At 42.9% G+C, this 20,169-nt stretch overlaps 1 protein-coding gene and 2 long non-coding RNA genes across 4 annotated transcripts; 1 reads left to right on the forward strand and 2 right to left on the reverse strand.

The window, feature by feature from the left end:
- Window positions 1-1,818: 1,818 nt before the first annotated feature.
- LOC147368991 (uncharacterized) lies at window positions 1,819-8,457 on the reverse strand. The gene is made up of 3 exons (XR_015167058.1): window positions 8,364-8,457; window positions 4,661-4,699; window positions 1,819-3,208 (listed from the first exon to the last, which is right to left on the reverse strand). It is a non-coding gene; the product is annotated as an uncharacterized LOC147368991 (long non-coding RNA).
- PPIC (peptidylprolyl isomerase C) lies at window positions 5,610-19,529 on the forward strand. Of its 2 annotated transcripts, none has more exons than XM_086410671.1 (5): window positions 5,610-5,816; window positions 10,968-11,081; window positions 11,752-11,916; window positions 14,629-14,813; window positions 18,790-19,529. In XM_086410671.1, exons 3-5 carry the CDS (start codon window positions 11,874-11,876, stop codon window positions 18,916-18,918), a joined length of 357 nt encoding a protein of 118 aa, XP_086266797.1. In that variant the 5' UTR covers window positions 5,610-5,816; window positions 10,968-11,081; window positions 11,752-11,873; the 3' UTR covers window positions 18,919-19,529. The 2 variants fall into 2 exon arrangements, with proteins under 2 accessions (XP_086266797.1, XP_086266796.1); XM_086410670.1 differs by having other exon boundaries at window positions 11,823-11,916.
- On the reverse strand, window positions 10,516-18,863 carry LOC147368993 (uncharacterized). Its single transcript, XR_015167056.1, has 4 exons — window positions 18,730-18,863; window positions 13,301-13,391; window positions 10,909-11,159; window positions 10,516-10,645 (listed from the first exon to the last, which is right to left on the reverse strand). It is a non-coding gene; the product is annotated as an uncharacterized LOC147368993 (long non-coding RNA).
- Window positions 19,530-20,169: the final 640 nt, after the last annotated feature.

Here is a 20,169-nt window from a genome sequence, read left to right on the forward strand (position 1 = left end):
TGGAAGACTGGCAGTTTCTTACAAAATGAAACATACTCTTACCGTATGATCCAGCAATCACTCTACAAGGTATTTATCCAAAGGAATTGAAAAATTACATCTGTATAAAAACTTGTATCAGAGCTAAGTGTCTTTTTTCATAATTCCATAACTTGGAAGCAATCAACAGATGTCCTTTAGTAGGTAAATGGATAAACAGCAGTATAGCATACAATGGAGAGCTATTCAGCAATAAAAAAAACACATGAGTTATTAAGCCATTATATGTTCAACCTGGTTTTAGAAAAGGCAAAGGAACCAGAGATCAAATGGCCAACATCTGCTGGATCATCAAAAAAGCAAAAGAGTTCCAGAAAAACATCTATTTCTGCTTTACTGACTATGCCAAAGCATTTGACTATGTGGATCACAATAAACTGTGGAAAATTCTGAAAGAGATGGGAATACCAGACCACCTGACCTGCCTCTTGAGAAACCTATATGCAGGTCAGGAAGCAATAGTTAGAACTGGACATGGAACAACAGACTGGTTCCAAATATGAAAAGGAGTACGTCAAGGCTGCATATTGTCACCCTGCTTATTTAACTTCTATGCAGAGTACATCATGAGAAACGCTGGGCTGGAAGAAGCACAAGCTGGAATCAAGATTGCTGGGAGAAATATTAATAACCTCAGATATGCAGATGATACCACCCTTATGGCAGAAAGTGAAGAGGAACTAAAAAGCCTCTTGATGAAAGTGAAAGAGGAGAGTGAAAAAGTTGGCTTAAAGCTCAACACTCAGAAAACTAAGATCATGGCATCAGGTCCCATCACTTCATGGGAAATAGATGGGGAAACAGTGGAAACAGTGTCAGACTTTATTTTTTTGGAGATTTTATTTTCATTGAAGATATAAACTAATGAAATAAAATCAAACATATTATAATCCTAAACACATTTGATGAAACTGTTGAAAAAAAAAAAAGAAAAAACGTAAAAACAGTCAATGTCAAAAATGAAAATAAAATATAATCTCCAAAAAATCAAAAAATCTCCAAAATCAGTGCAGTTGATGACTACAGCCATGAAATTAAAAGACGCTTACTCCTTGGAAGGAAAGTTATGTCCAACCTAGATAGCATATTCAAAAGCAGAGACATTACTTTGCCAACAAAGGTCCTTCTAGTCAAGGCTATGGTTTTTCCAGTGGTCATGTAAGGATGTGAGAGTTGGACTGTGAAGAAAGCTGAGCACCGAAGAACTGATGCTTTTGAACTGTGGTGTTGGAGAAGACTCTTGAGAGTCCCTTGGACTGCAAGGAAATCCAACCAGTCCATCCTAAAGGAGATCAGTCCTGGGTGTTCATTGGAAGGACTGATGCTAAAGCTGAAGAGTTGACTCATGCAAAGAGTTGACTCACTGGAAAAGACCCTGATGCTGGGAGGGACTGAAGGCAGGAGAAGGGGACGACAGAGGATGAGATGGCTGGATGGCATCACCGACTCGATGGACATGAGTTTGGGTAAACTCTGGGAGTTGGTGATGGACAGGGAGGCCTGGAGTGCTGCAATTCATGGGGTTGCAAAGAGTCGAACACGACTGAGCGACTGAACTGAACTGAACTGAAATGACATGGAGGAAATGTTAATGCATACTGCTAAGTGAAAAAAAAAATAGAGTCTATTTCAACAAGATAGAAAATAATAGGAAATTACACTCAAAGAAAGAGAAGGAAGGAATGAAGATATAAACTAATGAAATAAAATCAAACATATTATAATCCTAAACTCATTTGATGGAGCTGTTGAAAAGAAAAAACGTAAAAACAGTCAATGTCAGGAATGAAAAAAACCTTTACTATAAGTCCTGCAGACCTACAAAATTATAAAAAGATGTATTAAACAAATTTATGTAAATAAATTTAAAAATATAAATGAAGTAAATTTCTCAAAATATACATGTAAAAATTGACAGAATATAAAACTTAAATAGTCATCAATCATTAAAAACATTAACCTATAATTTAAAACTACAATAAAGAAAACTCTAGGCATAGATGGCTTAAAAGAAACAATCAAGGCGGAAATAATGGCAATCATTCACATATCTTTTCCGAGCATAGGGAAAAACCCTAACCATTTGCCAATTCATGTTAAGGTGCTAAAATAATCCTGACCAAGGAAAAAAAAAACACTGACAGGAAATTCCAAAAAGGAAATTTTTTTAAGCTGGTCTGATTTGTGAATATAGATGCAAATATTCTGAACAAAAAATAGCAAAATTATCCATTAACATAAAAATGGAAAGCTGGTGATTTGCTTGGCCTGAACTGGAAAGAAACAAATCAATTTATTTACTGGTATTTTTTCCTGAACTTCATTTCAGGAGAAATGCCTTTTTTCACTTCTTGTTAAATTTGCTTTATATACATATACAGCAATATAAAAAAAAGGTTAATACATATTGGGTGTACTCCTGAAAGCAAGGATGGCTGAAGATTTGAAAATCAATGCAATTCACATGAACAGAGTAAGGGAAAATCATGTGATTATTTCTGGCTGCTTTCAGTACATGCTTTCAGTTGATCAAATTCGTGACAAAACCTCTTAACGAATCAGAACTAAAAAGGAATTCTCTTAAGCTGAAAGAGGATATCCTCAGTTAAAAGAATATTCAGCAAATATCAGACTTAATGGTAAAATATTGAAAGCTTTTCCTCTGGCATTAGGACAGACAAGTGTATTATTAGTTTCCTAGACTTGCCATAACAAAGTACCACAAACTGGGATCATTTAAAACAACAAAAATGTATTGTCTCACAGTTCTGGAGGCTAGATGTCCGCAATTTGGTGCTGAGAGGGCCACGCTCTCCTTACGGGAGGGTCCTTCCTGGCCTCTTCTTAGCTTCCGGTGGTGCCAGCTACCCCCGGCATTTCTTGACTCAGATGTACCACTCCAATCTCTTTCTCTGTCTTCACATGGTGTTTCCCCTGGGGGGATGGTTTCTTTGTCTCTCCTCTTTTTACAGGCACACTAGTCACATAACCTGCTTCAATAGGATCTCAACTTGATTACATCCGCCAAAAAAAAAAAACAACCCTATTTGGAAACAGGGTCACATTCACAGATACCGGGGTTTCTGACTTTGATGTACCCATTTGGGGGCAAAATTTAACCCCCAAACAATGACTCATCCTATAGTCACTTCTTTTTGTACTCAAGGTCCTGGTGGCAAGAAAAAGAAATAAAAGGTATAAAGATTAGAAAGGAAGGAATAAAACTGTTATTATTTATGAATAATATAGTTGTCTATATAGAAAATCCTAAATAATTCACAGATAAATATTGTAATTAATAAATTTAACAAACTAGCCTATTCAAGATTAATATACACAATTTATTTCACTATGATATACTAACAATATACTAACAATATACTAACAATACTAACAAACAGGTAAATAAACGTTAAAAAGATATAATTTACAATAGCAAAAAACAAAACAAAGACCAAATACCTTGAAATCAACTTAACATTATATGTATAAGGTTTTTAGACAGACAACTATGAAATCATATTGAGAGAAATTAAAGAAGAGGGAAATAAATGGAGGACTATGCCATGTTCATGAATGGAAGACACAATATTACAAGTATGCCAAGTCTCTCCAAAAGGAGGTATACATGCAATGCAAACCCAATTAAAATCCCACTTTATGGAAACTGACAAGCTGATTTTCAAGTTTATATGAACACAGAAAGGATCAAGAATAGCCAGAAATCTATTGTACAAAGTAAGACGACTTCTACTACTAACTATGAAGACTTATTATAAGACTATTTTCATTAAGACAATGTAGTGCTGGCATGAAGATAGACAAATACATCAATGGGACACAAAAGCGGGAGCATGCCAGACCCATATATGTAGGGATATTTATTCCATGACAGAAGTAGCATTACAGAGCAATAAGAAGTCACTTTTCAATAAATTATGCTGAGACAATGGAATTCGTATGGAAAAAAATTCAGCCCCTAGCTTGTCCTATGCATCAAAATAGCTACACACAAAATCATGGATGAATTTCATAAATTTCAGCAAAAAGAACACGGAAGATTGCAGTCACACAAAGTTAAAACTAAACCTTATTGAAAGTCGTCAGGATAGTGGTTAATTTAGGGAGAAGAAAGTGTTAGCAACTGCAAGTGAACACAAGAGGAGTTTCTAGAGAGCTAGTGAATATTTCATTTCTTTAGATATGTGGGGTTCTAGCTTATTTGCTTTTTGATAATTTGTTGATTTGTACATGTACATTTTGTTCACTTCTCTTTATTTGTATTAATCTTCCCAATATAAAAATTCACTTACTGAATAAATATTTGTTGAGAAATCACTATATACCTGACACTGTACTAGATCTGAATCAGGAGAAATAAGTACAGGCATAAGCCCTCTGATACCCTTAGCTTGCTACAAAAGGGAGATTCTTTCTTCATTGGGGGGTGAGAGTGATGAGGAAAGCCATTAGACCCTTCACTGGACTGAAATACCAAAATAGCTCACAAGTGTTCTGCCCAGCCTTCAAACGTGGTGGTTACCCTTTGTATACATAATAAATGGTTCCAGTGTAATTTTAGACCTACATTTAGTTACACATAGGAATCCTATGTGCTTACCCAAGGAAAATCTTGGCTTGAAAGTCATGGCACTAGCCCCTAAGAAAACCAAGAGAAAACTATCATTAATTTGTAGTTAATTTTGGCTGTATTACATTAAAAAAGTTCTTTGAAGTCCTAAGGCAAACAGCATTGAGTTTTAAAACGTTTTCCTGATTATAAAATACTTACATGTTCAATGTAGAACATCTGGGAAATCAGAAAATTGCAAAGAAAACAAAAACCTATTATCCTATCACCATAGCTTCTGTAAATATTTTGGTACATTTCTTTCCGTTTTTAAAATGCCTTTATACATTTACACAATCGAGGTCCGATTTTGCAACATGAGTTTTTCATTTAAAAATATGAGTATTTCCCCATGTCATTAATGTCTAAACATAATTTTTAAGTTTGTAAAAAGTATATCCCCAATTTGAATCATCTCAATTAGAGGTCATTCGTCCTGTGTAATCGAGTAGAAACACCCAGGGTCTCAAGAGTTCTGAGAGAAGTCCAGAACTTAGCTAAAGCCTCTGATGGAACATTGGAACCTGGCAGACTTGGCAGAGGTTGCTCGGCTCCAACGGCGGCTGCGGTCACAGAGGGGGACCCGTCGCGGCAAGCAAGATGCCAGGATGACCCGGAGCCCGGAGAGCCCTCGACTTTCCATCAGGTTTAATACGCGTCTACGCTGTAAGTTCCCGGCGATGCCCCAGTCTGCATCCCTCAACTCACGGGTCCGGACCTATCAGGCATCATCCGAGCAGCGCCGGCTTGCTCCGGATGCCCGCGCCCAGTGCACCCTCCACCCGCGCGGCGGTTGGACTCGGCTCCGCGCTCCGCGGCGCGCCTCTCCGAGTCCCTAGCTCGGGTCGCTGGGCTGAACCTGGGAGGAGGCGCCCGAGGTTCCGGGCCTGCCCGGATCGCCGCGTCTCCATCACCCCCGCCCCTCGAGCCGGGAGCGCGCAGGCGCAGCGGGCCAGGAGTCCCGCCGGCAGTCCAGGAGTCTGCGGTCGCGCCCCAGCCGCTGCCTCCACCGCCACCGCCACCGCTCATCATGGGCCCGGGTCTCCGGCCGCTGCTACCTCTCGTGCTTTGCGTGGGGCTCAGCGCCCTCGTACCGTCCGCGGGAGCCTCGGGCTTCCGCAAGCGAGGCCCCTCGGTGACGGCCAAGGTGACCGGGCAGCGGGCAGCAAGTTCTCCTCGTGCCGCCCGGGGGGATGGGGGAGCTTTGGGGACTGGAACCTCAGGGTCAGGGGCGGCGATCAGGGGGCTTCCCAGGCGCAGAGGATGGGAGGCGGCCGCGGGGCTAGGTGGTAGTGGTGGGGGTCCCCGCGCGCGCGTGAGGCGGGGGCGCCCTCGCTCTCCTGGGAGACTTTAGGGGCGCTAGGCCGAGCGCACCCCCCGCCGCGGGCTGTCTGAGCGTCATCTCCTGGGCTGGTGATCCGACGTGGCCACCAGCCCGCGAGCTGGGAGAAGCTTCCGGAACCGGTGAGCCCGTTCTCTAGGGAGGAGACAGCCGAGGACTTCCTTCGGCGTGGCGGGGACTTGGGAATCGAAGCAGGAAGAATGCAGGAGGGCGAAGGAGGCGCGCTGCGAGAGGAGGGGTTGGAGCTGGGCCGCCCCCGCGGATGTCACCCGGCCTCTCAGAGCCCCAGGTCCAGCCCCTGTCGCTTGGGGTAGGGTAGGCGTTACGTGGCCTTGCTTAACCAAGGACTGTCCTCCCTTTCGTGTTTAGGAACCACCATCAATCCCCGCCAGGGAGGGAGAGGTGCGCTTTTCAGACTGGGGAGTAGACACAGGGCTTGGGATGCTGCTGAGCGAGGCCCAGGAGGCCTCTGCATGACTGAGGCCAGCCTTTCAATCTCGATGGGAGGTGGTGGGGTGGAGATCTGCCTTAGACTGCCTCCTTAGAGCTTCAGGTCTTTTTTCAGCACGTTTACCCAAGGTTAGAAGATAATGGGAGGACACCCGGAGAGACAGAGGGAGGAAAGGAGTGATTTGGTGCCCTTGATCACCACTTCTCGAAAACCCACTGGCAGGAGTGTCTTAGAATCTGGAAGAAGGAGCAGCTGCAGGTGGTCTTAACAATCGGTCCCCTGTCTGCCAGAAGAAATGACAGTGTTGGGTGCTTCAGCAGTGCTCCTCCACTGCAGACCCCACCGGAGGAGCGGGGAGGACACGGGCAGGAGAGGTACAGCCCAATACCTGATGTAGCCTGAGAGTGAAGAGTGAACAGGAAGGCCCTGCTGCCGGGGTGCGGTGATAAACGAACTGTGGTTGGGAACCTCAGGGAGAAGGGAAGAAGAGTGGGGCTTCTTAGCCAGGGTGCATTCACTGAGTGAGTTTTCATGCACTCTAGGTTTGGAATAGTCACTTAACACTATCTCCTTTTTTTCCCCACCCCATTTGTCATTAAGTTCTAAAAACTCACTGTGCAGGCACGTCCTGCCACAGATTCGACTCTGCTGAATTACTTTTTCAGTGGGGGCATTTTAAGACAACTACTCCGTTGGGAAGTGGAAATATTCAAAATGATTTCTCTGAGCGTGGACAAGTAGATGAATTGGCCATCACTCTAGTGTATTGTATGTTTTCCCCAGCAGTCTTCAGCTTTTCCTCTGATAGTATTTGAAAACAAGAATCTGTAAATGAGAGATATGAAGTGCTGTCCCTCCCAGGGCCCTTTATTGTCTGTGAATCTTGCTGCCAGCCACCACCTCAGCCTCCTGCCCAGTCTCGGAGACTCACTGGTCTCAAAATCCACCCAGTTGGCATTTGCACCCTTGCATTTTCCAGCAGATGCCATGGGCTCTGTACAGCATCAGGCATCTGAGAGTGTAGAAAATAATGCTGCCATCTTTGCAGCTGTGCTCAAGTCACAGGTTGCTGTCACTTTCTGCAGTTCTCAGAGTGGCTAAGAGGCTTCACCTGAGGTAATAACAAGTTACCAAGAATGCCTGAGGCTCCTCCTCTGTAAGTGGAAATAGAAGTAATACTTGCTGGCATATTGGATGTGATAGAGCAGGTAAAGTGCTTAGCCCTGATTGAAGTTCCTGATTTAAGAGGTCAACTGTTAGTGTTATTTGTGTTATCTTATTAATCCTCCTGCAGCAGGGCAGGTACAGATGAGCAGGGGCTTGGAGTTGCCCAAGGTCCCATGGCCAATAAGTGGTGGAGCTGGTTTGAGAACAGTTTCCTTGACCTCGTGGCTCCAGCACTTGGGTGTCTTCCCCAGTTACTTTGGAAATGGAAGCACAGTTAACCCTACAAGGGTTTGGGGCAGGCTCTGTGAGGTCCTCTTGCCTCTTCCCCTATCTCTTCCCACCCTCTGCTGCTGCTGCTGCTAAGTCACTTTAGTCATGTCTGACTCTGCGCAACCCCATAGACGGCAGCCCACCAGGCTCCCCCATCCCTGGGATTCTCCAGGCAAGAATACTGGAGTGGGTTGCCATTTCCTTCTCCAATGCAAGAAAGTGAAGTCACTCAATCGTGTCCGACACTCAGCGACCCCACAGACTGCATTCCACCAGGCTCCCACCCTCTAGTGCCCATAATTTTCAAATGACTTTCAAGGGCAGCCTCAAGGGAAAAAAGGAGGGACCAAGGGGCCAGCTCTTGAAGTGCAATGTGGAATTTAAGCGCCATCTTTTCCAGGAAGCCTGCTCTGATATCCACAGATAATCACCACCTCTAACCATGACATTTTATCTGTACATACCTTCTTGTAAAGCTTGACTTCCCATCACAGTGACTATCTCTGTGCTTCCTCTTCTGTGGGACTTTGCAGCCTCATCCCTTTCACAGGGCCTGTTCCCAAGGACAGGTAGCAAAGTCAGAGACAATCTCAGGGTACGAGGGTTTGCCTGGCAGCCACCCCAGGCCCACCTTACCCTCTGTTTAGGTGTGCGTGTGCCCTGGTCTTCATTCAGTATTGCCTGACTTTTTTTTTTTTAGTACCTGCTTCAGCTGACACTGTGCTGGGCACTGGGGATCTAAAAATGCCATTTCCACCCCTTCAGGTAGAAATTGCCTAGACAGAGAGAGCCACATTCATGACAAATGGCAGTCCAAGTGAATGCAGCTTCAAATTGAAATTCTGTCTTTCGTGTTCCTAGTATTGCCTAACAAAACTTGGAACTCTTAGCCAGATCCTTCCTCCACCTTCTGAAATGGGTGAGAGTCTTCCTTCCCAGCTGGTTGTGGTCAGAAGGGTTGTGTTGCTTCTCTGCACATGGATCCCTTTTCCTTCCTCAGTGCTTTGGTTCCAGAAAGAACTGCCAGGTGGGGTTTGTGCCCATTCTTGTCCCCGGAGGCTGCTCCCCTCCTTCCAGGCTGGCATCCCATCACACCTCTGTCTGGATGCCTTCCCTCAGCCCTCAGCATCCCTCCAGCACACTAGTATTCAGTGTTCTTGGGGTCCTTGTCACCCGCAGCCTTGTGCTATGGCTGTTCATGTACTTGGCCTGTCTCTCTCCATAATCTCCCTGAGGACAGGGACTTCCTCCACTTGTACCCTTACAATGCCTTCTGCAGAGATCTTTGACAAGTATTTAATAAGATTTGATTTTATCGTTTCCATTAGAGTTAGGGAAACTCTGCTGTATTTTCATGCCATCATGCAAGAAGTTGAAGGACGCTGTGGTTTGGGAAAAAACATCGTATTAATACGTGTGCTAGGCCGCATGTAGGAAAACAAGATGGTTATTGGAGAGTTACGCTGGGTGACACAGACACTTTTTCTTCATCTTTTCATGCTGTCCTCCCATATTTTATTCTCTTTGCTGTTGAAATGTTCACAGGCTTTCTTTTCTCTTCTTTATTTTAAAAGTCTGGCAGGCTTATGTGGTGCTTCCTTATGGATTACATACCAGTTCTTGTCTTGGAGCCTCTTCATTATTGCCTGTTACTGAATTTACTCCTTGGTTTGGAAATCCCTTTGGAGAACTGCTTCTTTGACCCAGGCCGCATGCCAGGCTCTTTTGGGCATTAATAGAGCTTCCTGAATCGTCCTCCTTCACTGCACTGCCCAATCTCAAGGGCCTGGTCTTTTATGCATTCTCTAAACTTTTACCACGTAAATAATAGTTTTTTGTAGCTCTGGCCATGTAAAATTGCAAAATGCCATATGGAACACTAAATATCACATCATTCTGTGACAGACGTCCTGATGTATTGGCAGAGGCTCTTGTCTTGAACTAAAGCTTGACAGTCTTTACTTTGCGATTTTTCCAAACTGTATGACATCTTTTCTCTTTGACACCTTCTTAAATTTTTTTAAAGCCATCTCTTGAATGTCTTTTTTTTTACCCATTCAAATAGTGAATTGGTTCATATAATCTAAACTTGCTAACAGAATGCCCTTTGACTCTGCGGCCTTTTCAAACGTTCTGTCTCGAAATTATCTTAACACAGTGATTTGTGAAGCAGAACGTATATAATTGCGTTTTAGGTGAAACAGTTAAAAAAAAGTCCAAGAGAACTTTTAAGGCTTATCTGCAAAGAAAGAAGTGACTGACTTCTGGAGTTGTGCTTGCTCTCTTCTGTTTTAAAATGCTGTGACAGAGAAAGGGCACATTCTACTTGGGCAACTTTGGGAGCGTGAGGACCGGATTCGGTGTCTTAAGTGTACGGGGTAAATGGTTCTGTCAGGACCAGCGTGCGATGTTTGCTGTGCTTAGGACGCAGCAGAGGCCCGCATGTCTTAGTGTGTTTGGACGCGACTGGCAGGCCTTTTGGAGCAGGGCTGTGTGTTTTGATCATCTTTCACAGCCCCCTTGACAACAGACATCTATTGAGAACTCATTGGGAATTTGGTGCTGCTCGAAGTTACAAAAAAATAAATCTGGACAGTTAGACTATTTATTTCCTCACCAGTTTTTTTTTTCTCCTGCCAAGACTGGAGAGCATCACCTTTCAGAAGAGCAGTAGTCTCCACTCTCAACCCCTAGCTTTGTCCACAGAGCTAGGAAACGAGGCGACAGCAGTGTGTGTCTGGGGTACCTGGGGGAGAAGAATTCTTGAAGACGTTACTGGCTCATTCTGACAGTACTGAGTCCAACTTTAAACCCAGTTCTTAGCACAGTGTCTGACTCAGTGATGGTGCTCCATAATGGTTTGGTGAATGAATATTTGCGAGGGAGATGCACCCACAAAGATGGTTTCAGAACTCCCTTATCTCTTGCTCCTTCACCCCCTCCTTTATAAAACGCTGGTGGCCGGGGCCTCACACGTGGGTCCGTTCTCAGGCTGTCATATGCACTCACCTTGTACTGTGGCTTTTTCCACAGTGTAACCTTGTGCTCCACCTTTCAACCACATGCAGGTCTTCTTTGACGTGAGGATTGGAGATAAAGATGTTGGCAGAATCGTAATTGGCCTCTTTGGAAAAGTCGTGCCCAAGACTGTGGAAAATTTTGTCGCTCTGGCAACAGGAGAGGTATATCTCAGTTTTATCCCCTTTAACTGTGCACAGAATTGAATCTTCCTCCTTTTAAGCCAAACATACAGATGTATCCTGGGGGTTGAATGGAGAGAATAGCATGGAAACATATACACTACCATATGTAAAACAGATAACCGGTGGGAATTTGCTGCATGACTCAGGGAACTCAAACTGGGGCTCTGTGACAACCTAGAGGGGTGGGATGAGGTGGGAGGTGGGAGGGAGGTTCCAGAGGGAGGGCACACATGTATACCTATGGCTGATTCATGTTGATGCATGGCAGAAACCAACACAATATTGAAAAGCAATTATCCTCCAATTAAAAACAAACACCTTTTTAAAAATGTAAATGTAAAAAAAAAGTTGTACCTGGGAAAATAAGTATTAAATTAGTAGATGAGATGAACCCGAGACATCTAATAATATTTTACTTTGTTTTTCTATAAAATCTGTATTCTTTAAGCACTCAGTTTCCTCAAGGTTCTAGAAAGTGAAAGTCATTAAGTGAAAATGCAGACTTTTTACTTGTGCATGTTAGTATTTTATTTCCATAGTTATTTATTTTTCAGTCAGCTAATGATAAATATCTGTCAGTAAACTATTGTAGGTACCTACTTTAGTTCTGTAGATATTGTGTGTAATTTTCTCATTTTGTCATTTCCAGATAAACACTGGGGTTTATCTTACAGTATGGGTTATATCTGCTTGTGTATTCAATTGACATAATCTCTTTAGAAAGGATATGGATATAAAGGAAGCAAATTTCATCGCGTCATCAAAGATTTCATGATTCAAGGAGGAGACTTCACCCGGGGAGATGGCACTGGTGGTAATGTTGTCTCTTAAACTTTTCCTTTCCTGCTTACCCAAGTGAAACCTAAGACTAAGATGGTATATTTGCCCAGCATATTGAACTCCCAGCTTCAAGGAACAAAGTCAAAAAGACAAACTAATTCTTCCAGAAAGATAAAGAGTTTTTGGTTGGGGGGGCCTCATCTAACAAAATCTTGGTAGGTGCGAATGAGTGAGGCCTCCTAATTTTAAACAGTCTTTGCTTGGGTGTTCATTATCCTTCTTTAGTGGAGATGTATTCATTTAGTAGGCTGTTTTGCAGTTATGACAATCCTAGACTCCTGGTAGGTAGCAATATGGAAAGATGTCTGTCATAGCAAGGAGAAGTAGACCGAGAAACCGTGTGCCCTGGAGGGGGACAGCCAGCTGCAGAAGTGCATTTTGCCGGCGGGGGTGGGGGGGTTGGGGGGGGAGTCCAGAAGCATCATGCCAGAATGATGAGACTGGTATTTAGGTGGCAGGATCACAGGTGAATTTACCTCCTTCTTTCAGAATTCTCTTTTTATCATCAGCTTTTGCAGTAATAAAAAATTAATAGACCACTTGTCACAATTATAGTATAAATTAATTTTTATCAACACCATTAGAATTCAATAAAGAACTCATAATTCAGTTTACAGAATTTCAAATATATCTGAGCTTATTGTTTCTCATTGAGGATTCCAGCTGCCCAGCTCCCTGGTCTGTCTTTTCCTCATAAATGTAGTGAGTTCTTTTCCTGAACATACATACAATATGGAACTACACCGCATTTTTATTTACTTCAGGTTTAAGATTTTTAATTCAGCAAATACTGGGTTTGGTAGATAGTAAATGGCTAATGTTTTAAAGAAACAAGCCATTTTCAAACACTATTGTTACTTTTATGTTTATTGCAATGGTTTTTTAAAATAACAAAATGGCTGTCATTAAATGCTTGGATTTGCCAAGACACCGGTGGAGATGCTGCTGGGTATGGGCATGTAGATTGGATCAGAGGAACGTGCTCAGGTTACTTAGATGAATGGGGCTGCTGCAGAGCTGGGTCTCGGGTGGAAAAGCCTGCAGTTCCGGTGCCGGTCCCCTCAGGACTGGCACTCCGCCGTCCTGCCTGGGCCCCGGCAGGAATGGTGATGGAACTTCCCTGTGTTCTCTCTTCTGTTCGTCTTTCTTTCTCTCTCTGCTCTCTCTGCCTTGTGTGTGTGTATGTGTGTGTGTGTGCGTGTGTGCACATGCACCGGCATGTACAGAATTAAAATTCTCTGAGTTTTGGAGATAGGACCTTTTGGATCATTTAAATTTAGCCTAGACCTCTCTGTAGGCAGAACTTTCCTGCCAGGCTACTTCGTATGTCACTTACCAACCAGCTATAAATTGCTTACCTTTGGTATTCACTTCTGGTCCTTCTAACTGAGCCAGGATTGGATTTTTTTTTTTTTTTTCCTTAGGAAGGTGAATTATATTTGACCTCTTCTACCAAAAAAAAAAAAAAAAAAGGCAGGGTTCTTTAAATTATTAAATATTAATTACTCAAATAAATATAAAATAAGGGTTACAAAGGAGTGAAGTTGTTAAAATATCCAGTTATTATTTAGAAGCTGTATATCCCAAGATGTACACCTTAAGATTCACAAAATGTCCTTAGTATTCCTCTACGGCAACACTTTCTAGATAACCTGTTTGAAAAGTTAACTATGCTAGCTATGAAGAGGTTTTGGTTGTATAAAATGAAGAAAAATGCCCATGTAAGAGCCAAGTCTTAAGGAACTTTTTTGCCTGGTCCTTCACAAGTACTGCATAGTAAGAAGGAGATAACATGAGAGCTAACTGAGCCAGGACTTTAAGGTTGGCCACTGATGGATAAGGTGCCCTGCAGTGCAAAAGTTGGGTGTCACAGGCACTCAGGGTTGGGGGATGGAGCAGATGGTCTGAACTGATGTTTTATGGGGAAAATGTGCTGTGCTAGATCTCCAGCCCCTATGCCTGCCTCTGGCTCAAGGCTGGCTCCCTGGCTGCTCCCAGTTGCTGTCACCCTCTGTACCCTGAAGTCATCAAGCCTAATGACTTCCAGGCTGGCACTATTCTTCTTAGTACTGAGGCTCTAAGTGCTTAGAGAACCAGAGTTGGAGCCAGAAGTTCAAGTTTTACTTTTTTCAAGTTTGATAAGCTCCCATTTGATAAGTTTGATAAGTTTCCCGTTCACAATGGAAATGAGAGAACCTATCCTATAGGACTGTTATGAGGATTGGCTAAGGGTGTATATTAAGTGTATATTGCAGTTGGCTTGGCTGCTGAGGTATGAGTGACCCAGGACAAGTGACCTGACCCTCAGGACAGAGATGGGGTCACTAGGATGGCTTACCCATCATTCCATCAGACATTACCATGCCATCCTGCCCTTCCCTTCCTTCTCATTTCAAAGTGAAATCACTGACTTGCTTGGTCAAGGTTTGGGTGTTCGTTTGAGGCCAGAGGGCACCTTACCTTCCTGTGTGATACTTAAGGCTTTTGTTTGTGTCTTTGGTCCCTGGTGCTCTGTTTCCTTAAGGAGTAAATTTTATCTTCTGCTTAATTGCTCTTGTATCTTTTCCTCATTCCCATCTTCTTCTATAGGGTTCTCTTAACCAGTTCTACTCAAACCTTATACTTGCCTTTGAAGAATTCACTTTTGTAAAACATCTGTTGACTCTACCCTTTTTGTCTCACCCAGGTATAAGCATTTATGGTGAGACATTCCCAGATGAGAACTTCAAACTGAAGCATTATGGCATTGGGTGGGTCAGCATGGCCAATGCTGGGCCTGACACCAACGGCTCTCAGTTCTTTATCACCTTGACCAAGCCCACCTGGCTGGATGGCAAACATGTGGTATTTGGAAAAGTCCTCGATGGAATGGTAACTTGATATATTATTTTTCCTCATTCAAAGCTTTATAATGAAAGTACTCTTAGTGATTTGCTCTCAAATTATGCTTCTTGGAGAGCCATAATTATATGCTGACTGGCCTCTTCAAAGGTGAATAAAGTATATATGGTATGTGGGTTCAGACCCTGGGTTGGGAAGATCCCCTAGAGAAGGGCATGGCAACCCACTCCAGTGTTCATGCCTGGAGAATCCCATGGACACAGCAGCCTGGTGGGCTACACTCCATAGGCTCACAGAGTCGGACATGACTGAAGCGACTTAACACACACACACACACACACACACACACACACACACACACAGTATTTTAATTGTTAGGAGTATTGGAGCAGAAGCTGGGGGAGAAGTTGAGTCCTTAATTTATCATACTATTAGATATAACTGGAAAGCCATTTTAATGTAACCAAATGAAATCCTGTAGGTACAATGAAATATCATTAAACTTAGAAAGGAAATCCTGTCACTTGCTAGAACATGGATAAATCTTGAGAATGTCTTGCTAAGTAAAGTAAGCCTGTCACAAAAAGACTGTATGATTCCATTCAAATGAGGGATCTAAAGTAGTCAAGTACATGGGAACATAAAGCAGGATGATGGTTTCCAGGGGCTGGGGAATGAAGAAATGGGGAGCTGGTGTTCAATGAGCATAGCTATGAATCTTCAATTTTACAAGATGAAAAAATTCTGGAGATTTGGTTGCACAATAATGTGAATATGCTTAAACTAATGAACTTAAAGTTACACTTAGAAGTGGCTAAGCTGGTAATTATATGTTATGTATTTCTTGTGCTCAGTTGCTCAGTCGTGTGTGATTCTCTGCAACCTCATGAACTGTAGCCTGCCAGGCTCTTGTGTCCATAGGATTTTCCAGGCAATAATACTGGAGTGGGTTGCCATTTTCTTCTCCATGTGTTCCTTACCACAATTTAAAATATTTTTAAAACCCTGAGCCCATGTAGTTCAGTACAGATATAAGTCACTTTCAGAGGCACACAGTATAATCACCAGAATTCCTAAAGAGAATTCAAATTTATGCTCCTGTGTCTCAAAGAACATCAAAGGGGCCCAATTCATAATCCACAGGAAGAATTCTTAAAATCCTCATTCCCTTCCACTCCCTGCATTTCTCCTCCTTAGCAGCTGCCCAAAGATGCTCTTCCAGCTCCTCAAGTGGCAGCTGTAAGGTCTGCCCAGTACAACCCTGGAGCATCCTCGAGTCCCTTCCCTCTGCCATATTTCATTGTTTTCATGCGAACTCATCCAAACATAAATAAACTAATCTCACTCACTGTAGTTTTTCCACAACTTCTACCTGTTATTCTGATTCTACCCAACTAAAGGGCAGGTACTGAGCTGGCTGACTCAGAACCTCCCTTACAAGGCAAAGATGTGTTCAACCAGAACTGTCAAATAATTCTCATTGGCAAGTGGGATAGGGCTTCCGAGGTGGCTCAGCAGTAAAGAATCTGCCTGCCAGTCCAAGAGATGCAGGTTTGATCCCTTGGTTGGGAAGATCCCCTGGAGAAGGAAATGGCAACTCACTCTAGTGTTCTTGCCTGGGAAATCCCACGGACAGAGAAGCCTGGTGGGCTACAGTCCACAGGGTCCCAAAGAGTTGGACAAAACTTAATGATTAAATAACAAGCGGGATGAGAAGCAAATGGGGCAAACACCTGTCACTTAATATATCACTTTAGGTCCCGTCACAGTGAAGGACATGCCTACATTTTCATGAGCCAGTGTCCTCAAAAGAATGTATTCTCGAATAGCAAGGAATCCTAGTCTCCAGCCTTTTACTGCTTTTTTTTTTTTTGTAAGATCCTAGAAATGCTTTATTTTTTTTTTTATCTTTATTTATTCAATGCCATTCTCCCAAATCTTCCCACCCTCTCTTCCCACCCTCTTACTGCTTTTTAAATGAGCTAAACATAGACATGCATGTGTTAAAACAGTTTGGAGTTTTCACTGCTGAGTCTAATCAGATTCCAAGTATTTTAAATGTAAACTGATTCAAGTGAGCATTTTTAAATACAACATAATGCTTCCCTTGTGGCTCAAATGGTAAAGTATCTGCCTGCAATGCAGGAGACCCGGGTTCAATCCCTGGGTTGGGAAGATTCCCCTGGAGAAGGAAATGGCAACCTACTCCAGTGCTCTTGCCTGGAAAATTCCATAGACAGAGGAGCCTGGTAGGCTACAGTCCATGGGATTGCAAAGAGTCGGACATGACTGAGCAACTTCACTTTCACTTTAATGCTAGGCTGTAAGAAAAATGAAGAGTATGCATCTGGGGCTTCCTTCTTCTGGTCATGGTTTTCCTTCCAGTCTTCTGGATCTTATGTCTTGGTGCCCTGGTTTGCTGTATTAACCTCCCTCCACTATTGGCATGCATCCTGGAAGATCTGCTTCCTGGTCCTAGACAAAGAGTCCTGAACATTTTATGAGTCATATAATACTTTGAGAAACTATTGAAAACTATAAACTGTCTCTAGAAGGAGAATAAGAAAGTGTGTGTGTCATACAGTTTCAAGGAATTTTCACAATCTCCTGACTTCCACCCCCTGAACCTCCAGAGATTGTCTAAGTGGTTTTCTTAACACTGGACCTCACCCCAGACTTGTAGAATCAGAACCTTCACAGGTGGGCCTGCAAACAAGTATGTTAAAAATTGTGGTCAAATATGGCACCCCACTCCAGTACTCTTGCCTGGAAAATCCCATGAAGGGAGGAGCCTGGTGGGCTGCAGTCCATGGGGTCGCTAAGAGTCGGACATGACTGAGCGACTTCACTTTCACTTTTCACTTTCATGCATTAGAGAAGGAAATTGCAGCCCACTCTAGTGTTCTTGCCTGGAGAATCCCAGGGATGGCAGAGCCTGGTGGGCTGCCGTCTCTGGGGTCGCACAGAGTCGGACACGACTGAAGCGACTTAGCAGCAGCAGCTGCAGCTTAGTCCTTGCCTTGTATGAGATAGAGTGGTCCATGGGCTGTGAAACCATCCAGAGTAGAGAAAGGGGTCTTTATACCACCGGTGGGGTAGTGAGTGAAAGTCACTCAGTTGTGTCTGATTCTTTGTGACCCCATGGACTATACAGTCCATGGAATTCTTCAGGCCAGAATACTGGAGTGGGTAGCATTCCCTTCTCCAGGGAATCTTTCCAACCCAGGGATCGAACCCAGGCCTTCCGCATTGCAGGCAGATCCTTTACTGCCTAAGCCACCAGGGAAGCCCTTGGGGTAGAGATTACATTAGTATCAGATTCAACCTGTAGATTCAGCTTCCCAGGTGGCACTAGTGGTAAAGAATCAGCCTGCCAATCAATGCAGGAGATGAGACGCAAGAGATGCAGGTTCAATTCCTGGATTAGGAATATCCCCAGGAGGAGGAAATGGCAACCCACCCCAGTATTCTTGCCTGGAGAATCCCATGGACAGAGGAGCCTGGCAGGCTACATACAGTTCATCGGGTTGCAAAGAGTCAGACACAACTAAGTGACTGGGTACACACATGTACAGCATGTAGATCACTGGAGTCAGCTTTAAAATGGGCCAACCCAGAACTGGCTCCATTACTAAATCTGCTTTCTGGCTCATTTTCTTTTGCTTAGACCTCTTACAGAGTGGAGCTGAAATTATCTCAAATTCCATGTTAACTCGTAAGTTGGGCTGTAACAAGTGAATAGAAATAGTTTTTATTAGAGCTAGGTTGCTAATAAAAAGAAGAGAGGAAACACACAAATATGCCCTCTGAGCAGCAAGCTTGTAGGTAAATTTTACTGTTATGTATCGATTTCCTAAGTTTTCCATAGTTAGCTTGCATGGTTTTTGTAATCATAAAAAATGAAAACTTATTTCCCACTAGGGCTCAGACTTCACATTGATTTTACCTCTTGATCATCATAGTTGCTGGTCAGAAGTGATCCATGGGTCTCCTTTTCTCTCACCAGACAGTGGTCCACTCCATAGAACTGCAGGCAACTGACGGGCACGACCGCCCATTCACCGACTGCTCCATTGTCAACAGCGGCAAGATAGACGTGAAAACGCCCTTTGTGGTAGAGGTCTCTGACTGGTGATGCAACTGGCAGACAGCAAAGAACACAGTCTGGCAGGGGTGTGTGTGTGTATGGGCTGATTCTTCAAAGTTACTGTTTTGCTTTGTTTTTCAACTTTATTCTGTTTTCCACTCCAGATTACAGAAAGGTTATAACAACCAACCACTCAAAATTTAATTATCATGAATTTTGGTAAATCACTTGTTTAGGGACTTTGCACTTAAAAGACTTATCCCTTTCCTCCAGTGGTGCTATTTTTAAACTAGAAACTTTGTATTTGGTATATTCTTTGGAAGAACAGACACACAATCATTACCTTGCTGGATTAAGTGTGATCCCCAAATTGAGTGATGCTGAAGGTTTGTTTGAAAAAGATGGAGACAAGAAGTGTATTATTTTGTATTCAAACAGAAATTCTTTTCAAAGGGAGATTTGATTAGTATTATCTATGTCACAGGGACTTTTACCTTTGAAAGGTGCTTATTCTCTATATTAAATACTTTTTATATAAATCAATTATTTTTGAAAGACATTTTTTAACCTAAAGTTCTTTTTAAAAACTAATGTACAGAAATATATGCATTTTAATGTCACCAGTGAACAGATTAATAAAGGTTCTGCAATTCAAAATATTAACACAACTGGATAATTTGTGATAAGAATGCACAGAAGTGATGCCCATCCACATTCCAGACACTTGAGCTGATTATTCACCCATTTTTTACTCAATGTAATATGTTTAAAAAGTTCATTGGCATCTAGTTGCCACAGAAAGGAATCTTTTTTTTTTTTCCACTTACATAATAGGGATGAAGATTCAGGCTATACTTAAACTGGATGGGAAAATAAAATCCTATTGGTGGCTCTTGTTGTAACATACCTGGCTGTACCAGAGTGTACCTAATCTCTGTTCAAACGGGAGTGGTTTGATCGATCCCATTGCTTTTCCTGCAGGGCTCAAGCTGTGAGGGTCCCCTAGAATTCCATCTCTTGAGCACTGTTCTAAGAAAACTGCTTCAATGAGAGATAAGATGATGAGTATCTGTACTGTTGATGGGGATGTTAATTGCTGCAAGCCTCCTAAAAGCAGTTTTTCATTATTTCCCCCCCCAAAATTCATTAAAATCCCTTTAACATGCAAGTTTTGAGTTTGGGAACACAGCAGTGGACAGGGACTGGCATCATGGAATTGACGTTCTAGTGATGAAGACAGATTAAATGAGGTGCCATATAAAAGGGTGTTGATACTGTGGAGAGAACATAACAGGTTTG

Source organism: Bos grunniens, chromosome 7 (assembly GCF_055505025.1).
Source record: "Bos grunniens cultivar Pamir isolate PY7600 chromosome 7, Bosgru_T2T1.0, whole genome shotgun sequence".
Classification (NCBI taxonomy): domain Eukaryota; kingdom Metazoa; phylum Chordata; class Mammalia; order Artiodactyla; family Bovidae; genus Bos; species Bos grunniens.